The 6,000-nt window shown below is 36.2% G+C and overlaps 1 protein-coding gene across 1 annotated transcript in view; it reads left to right on the forward strand.

The window, feature by feature from the left end:
• The window catches only part of SNAP25 (synaptosome associated protein 25), an 80,728-nt gene extending 75,484 nt beyond the window's left edge, over positions 1-5,244 (forward strand). The window contains exon 8 of the mRNA XM_054574050.1: positions 3,953-5,244. Coding sequence (XP_054430025.1) covers positions 3,953-4,021 — 69 coding nt within the window. The 3' untranslated portion in view covers positions 4,022-5,244. The remainder of the gene's footprint in view (positions 1-3,952) is intronic.
• Positions 5,245-6,000: the final 756 nt, after the last annotated feature.

Consider the following 6,000-nt stretch of genomic DNA (forward strand, 5'->3'; position numbering starts at 1 on the left):
GACCACATATTTTACCTGATCAAATATGAGCTACACAAATGTCCGTGTTTGTTAGCAAAATGCTTGTGCTTTGCTTACTTTTATAAGTCATACTGTTCTTACCATTGTTTAGAGCTTTGATATTCTAAAGCTTTTAATGCTGAGCAAATCAATAGAGTTTAGAATGATACAGAGAGTTTTAAAAAGCACTGGAGCCAACACAAACTGACCTAACCCATTATGGCCTAGAAAAATCAACTAAGAAATAATTGCTGAACTACCTTCCAACAGAAAAATGATTTGAAAAAACAAGTAGTCATTTTCTATTAATGGACCCAATTTACTCAAAGATGTTGGGAGATAATGTATCTGTAACTCAATTAGAGTTCTGGAGGAGAAATTTTACTAAGAGAGAGGGGTCAACCTTTATTGATGGAGTTGGACTTTAAGCAAGAAAAATTGTTCCTGGAAAGGCAAGTGGCACTTTAATTCTGCCACTTTACAATTCTAGCTGTCTTCTTTAGGGAAAACATTTCATTCTGGGCCCAAATTACTACAAGGACAAAGACATATCCAGCTATATGGTTTAATCAAGAGTCAAATGGGAAACAGCCATTATGGCTGGTGTCATTCCTTGAATGCTGAATTGCTTAAGGAGTGGGAAGAGGTCTCATTACCTTTGAATAACTAGCTTTTTCTCCCCCGGTAATTACAATCTGGACATGATTTAGTCAGAGCCCATTGCAACCCAGCATTGCCCTCAAATGATGCATGATATGTGAGTTTCATAATTAACAGACCTTCACCTTCTTACCTATGTTCTCACTTTTGATCACAAGAAATGGTGTGCAAAGGTCTCCCATATACCTAATATTAAATCAAAATCACACAGTAGGAGTGGAGAGAATTTTCTGATGTTTCTCTCATATTCTGTCATGACCCCAACAACAGCCTTCTTCTAATTCCATCTAATTTTAAAAACCTTGCTTTCTAATTCAGATATTTATATATACAGGGATGGGCAAAAGTTGGTTTACTGTTGTTTGTGTGGACAATAATATAATAATTAATAAATAATACAAGAATAAAATGTTTTGCATACTCATAACTGTAACTCTACTTTTGCCCACCCCTCATATATATATTCTAAGGTTAAAAAGGTACTATTCTTTCATAAAACTAAAATGGGGCAAATTTATATCGGATATCTTATAGGAACTATTGCTAAGGAAATAACTTAGTGATGTTCAAACTTCAATTTATCTTTGTCAGTGATAGATACCAACACACAGTGACTTAGTGAGGCTGAAGCTTTAGCAATCCTCATATTCTCCTATCAACAAGGAAATGTGGCATTTGAAAACTAAGATTTAAGTCCCAACAGGGTTTTACTGCACCGGCTTCATGACCTGGTTTTCTCATCTGAAAGATAATAAGAGAATATAGTTCAAACCTGGGATCAGAACTGGCTGCTGTGTTGGATAGTGAGCCTCTACTTCTGGAAGTCTGAGCTGTGGCCTAAAAGCTACCTGCCATGGTCTGGATTTGAGATTTACATCATGTTCAGAAGGACAGGCTAAATGGCCCCTTCTGACTCTCTTACTGACTTTCCAGTGGGCATCTTGGCTTTCCCACAAGGACAAACCATAAAGCATATCTTGGGTATGCCAGCAAGTTCAGGATCCTTGAAATAAAAATATGAAAAGTGGGATGAGATGCATTCCAAAAATACAGTTCTAAAGCATATAAATAGAATAAACACAGGAGCATTCTCCAAATACCAGGAAGAGATCTAAAAGGAGATTATTTCAGGACTTCTTTTCTAAAAAATACTACTTCTGTTATACCAATAATAAAGATGTGGCACCCCTGTGTCAGATATTGTATGGGTTGGAATTTTGATATGCTTCAGAAAGAATTTAGGTGAAAAATCACAGATGCTCATTGAACACAGGTCTGTTTCAGCTCCTCCCAAATCCTTTGAAGATATCCAGAGTAATCTCATGCTCTACTTTAAAATATCCTCTTGCTCCTCCATGTGAAGCTCACTAGTGCATTCTCAATGCAGGAGGTCCTAGAGCATTCACCTCCAGAAATGTCATTCATGTTGAAATGGATAAGTTGTTTTTTTTTTTCATTTGAGGTTTTCTCAGTCTGGGAAAATAGCATAATTCAATTGGCAGAAACATTTCATATTGTTCTAAGCCCATAATTTTTCTTTGCACCAACATGTCATTATTTCTGATAGGATTTGTAGCTAAAGAAGGAAGATTTAAAAGCCCAAAAAAATTGCCCTGGCCAGTGTGTCTCAATTGGTTGGAGCATCATTGTCCCATAACCAAAAGTCGTGGGTTCAATTACCGGTCAGGGCACATACCCAGGAAGAGAGTTTGATCCCTGGGGCTCATACACAATCAATGTTTCTCTCTCACATTGATGTTTCTCTCTCTCTCTCTCTCTCTCTCTCTCTCCCTCCCTCTCTTAAAAGCAATGAAAAAAAATGTCCTAGGGTGAGGATAAAATAAAAAAGCCAAGTAAAATTGGAGAAAATATAATTTTCCAAATTAGGAACCCAAGATCAAAAATATGAGCCTATAGCTCAAAACAAGCAAGGAAATTTAATGCGCTCTCTGACTTGTTTTGAAAGTCAAATCTTGATAATCCAAACAGATGGTAAGAATCTATTGCCAGATAATTTAGAGTTATGAATAATCTAGAAATATTTCTATTTCCACTTGGCAAACCTCTATTTAAATATGGGTAACCCTAGGATCCTGGGAATTCACAATTAAACTGAATAAAGAAGACCCAACTTGATAGAGATTGGAGTGCACCAAGCACAGTAGTAGATGCAAAACCAATAATCATTTAATAAATACTGGTTGATAGATAAACAGTTCAGTTTTCCTAGAATGTTTATCTTTGCCTCTACTTGCTGACTTATATGTTTCTCAGTGATATTATGAACAGTATATTTTCTGGGGTTTAAAGGTCTATCTTAGCAGCAGCCCTGGGTATCATGCTGTCTATACAACAAAAGGTACCTCAAGCATTGAGAATATCATTCAAGGCATGAAAATATGGTAAATGTGCTCATGTTAAAAAACAAGTCAGTTATGAAACTCATAGGAGTGAGCCTTCAGAAATGGGGCTGTAAAATTACTAAACATCCCCAAATCAGAAGCACAATTTTCACCTAATAATAATCGTAAAATAAGATATATTTAACACTTAATTTCTGGAAAACAATATTCTAAGCACAGTATGTGTATAAATGTATTTCCTCCTTATAGCAAATCTAAGAAGTAAAGTGGTTAACATAATGACTAGCAGTGTAGACTCTGACTCTGGGTTTCTTGTCTTCTGAATCTGGTGTCCCAATTTACTAGTACTATGACTTTAGACAAATTGCCTAAATCCTCTCTTCTAGGTTTTCTCTCTTGGAAATGGGAGCTAATAACAGTACCTCATAGTTGATGTCTATCTCGCTGTTACCAAAACATAGTAGACACTCATGCTTATTAGCAGTACCGTTTATTGCCCCTAGGTTATAGATGAGACAGCCCCCATGATGTTAAGTAATTTACTCTACTTAACACTACTAAAAGTAACACAACTAATAAGTTATCCATGATTTGAGCCCAACTATACAAGTGGCAATCATTCAACACAATGCAACAGATGTAACAGCCTACCATAGGAGTCACTGGGTATCATTTTAGGAGAGAAAGATAAATTATATAACTCTGGCCTCAAAAGGACTCTCTCTGATGGGGAAAACAGTCATGAGAACTAAGATCAAATTTCTATGATCATGTCTACGTATAGTCGGAACACAAAGAAGAGATGGTCAATTCTGATTGGTGAAGTTTCAAGGTGCCTTCATCTAAAAGGGTGTATTTGAACTAGACCCACAGGGATGAGTGAAATGTTAATGTGTAACCTGGATTCTGTTTTCTTTCCCCTTTCCTAGGCTGATTCCAACAAAACCAGAATTGATGAGGCCAACCAACGTGCAACAAAGATGCTGGGGAGTGGTTAAATGTGCTCACCTGTGTTCTCTTCGAAATGCTGTCAAGCAAGACAGCACCTTCATGCTTTTCTCATGGTATTACCTAGTAGGTCTGCACACATACACACATCAGTCCACCTCCATTGTGAATGTTGTCTTCTGTCGTCCATCAGTTTCCCAAAAATATTATGTCTTTTGTTCTTTCTGGGTCTCTTTCTTTCCAAAGGTTGTATATAGTAATCATTTGGTGGCTCTAACTCCCTACGTAAGATGTCGTGATTTTCATTTTTCTTTTTCTCTCCTCAGTGGCGTTTGCTGAATGACAACAATTTAGGAATGCTCAATGTGCTGTTGATTCTTTCAATCACAGTATTGTTCTTGTAAAACTGTGACATTCCACAGAGCTACTGCCACGGTCCTTTCTTTGGGTGTCAGGCTCTGAAACTCTCAAAATTTGCTGTCTTTGGTTCCTCATGGCTGTCATCTATGATTTCATGATTAGACAACGTGGAATTACATAACAGGCATTGCACTAAAAGTGATGTGATTTATGCATTTATGCATGAGAACTAAATAGATTTTTAGATTCCTACTTAAACAAAATCTTTCCATGACAGTAGCATACTGATGAGAAAAAACACACACACACGCAACAACAGCAACAACAAAACAAACAACAAAGCATGCTCAGTATTGAGATACTGTCAAGATTAAGTTATACCAGCAAAACTGCAGTAGTGTCACTTTCTTTCTGTCAATATATAGACTTATTAATCATAATCATCCTTTTTTTTAAAAAGAATTTTACAAAAATATGAATTTGACACACTCACCATTTAATCATTTCCAGCAAAATAAATGTTTGGCTGAAACTATGTCAAATGGATGTAACATAGGGCTTGTTTGCTGCTTTTGAAGGTTGTGTTTTGGAGAAAGCAATCTTGCTGTGAAACAGTGTGGAGATGTAAATTTTATAAGGCTGACTCTTACTAATCACCATTTTCCCTGTGGTTTGTTATCAGTTCAATTCTCTGTTGCTTAATCTAGAGCTATGCACACCAAATTGCTGAGATGTTTAGTAGCTGATAAAGAAACCTTTAAAAAATAATATAAATGAATGAAATATAGATAAACTGTGAGATAAATATCATTACAGCATGTAATATTAAATTCCTCCTGTCTCCTCTGTCAGTTTGTGAAGTGATTGACATTTTGTAGCTAGTTTAAAATTATTAAAAATTATAGACACCAGATGTCTGCTTTAACTTCTTCATGGACCCCATCTGATTTTGCACACACACAAGAAGGGAAAGCCTGGCCACTCTGTCCCATTGCCCTTAAGAAGCCAATTCTGTGTGTTGAGTATACTGTATGGAAAAAACAAAGATGCCTCTTAATTAGACACAATTCCAGTGGCAGTTGAAACTTGGCTTGATTTTTTACAATCTGTTTCATAAATACTTGTGTGTAGATTCAGTGTTGACTCTGGGGATATATATAGTTTTCCTGAAGATATGGGAAAAAGTCTGTGGTGCTCAGACTTGGCCCTAAATAGATTAAGGTATGTCAGTTGTCAATTGACCGTTACTCTTCCTTCCTCTCCCCAATATATCACCACCAAAATTGAGTCCTCTGCAACCATTGCCACTGCTGCACCAACTTTTTAACAACTTTTTGACATATCATACAAATCACCTATTTAAAGTATATAATTCAATGGTTTTTAGAATATTCAGAGTTGTGCAGTCTAATTTTAGAATATTGTCACCCCCCAAAAAACCCTGATATCTATTAACAGTTGCTCCCATCCCGCTATCCCCAACCGTAGGCAACCACTAATTTATGTTATGTCTCTATATATTTGCCTGCTTTGAACATATCATATGAATGGAATTAGATGTCATGTAATCCTTTGTGACTGGTTTCTTTTATTTAGCATAATGTTTTCAAGGTTCATCCATGTTGTAACATATAACACAGCTTCATTCTTTTTTATGGCCAAATAATAT

Source organism: Pteronotus mesoamericanus, unplaced genomic scaffold, assembly GCF_021234165.1.
Source record: "Pteronotus mesoamericanus isolate MK-2021 breed Mesoamerican mustached bat unplaced genomic scaffold, CSHL_Meso_final contig_25, whole genome shotgun sequence".
In the NCBI taxonomy this organism is placed as follows: domain Eukaryota; kingdom Metazoa; phylum Chordata; class Mammalia; order Chiroptera; family Mormoopidae; genus Pteronotus; species Pteronotus mesoamericanus.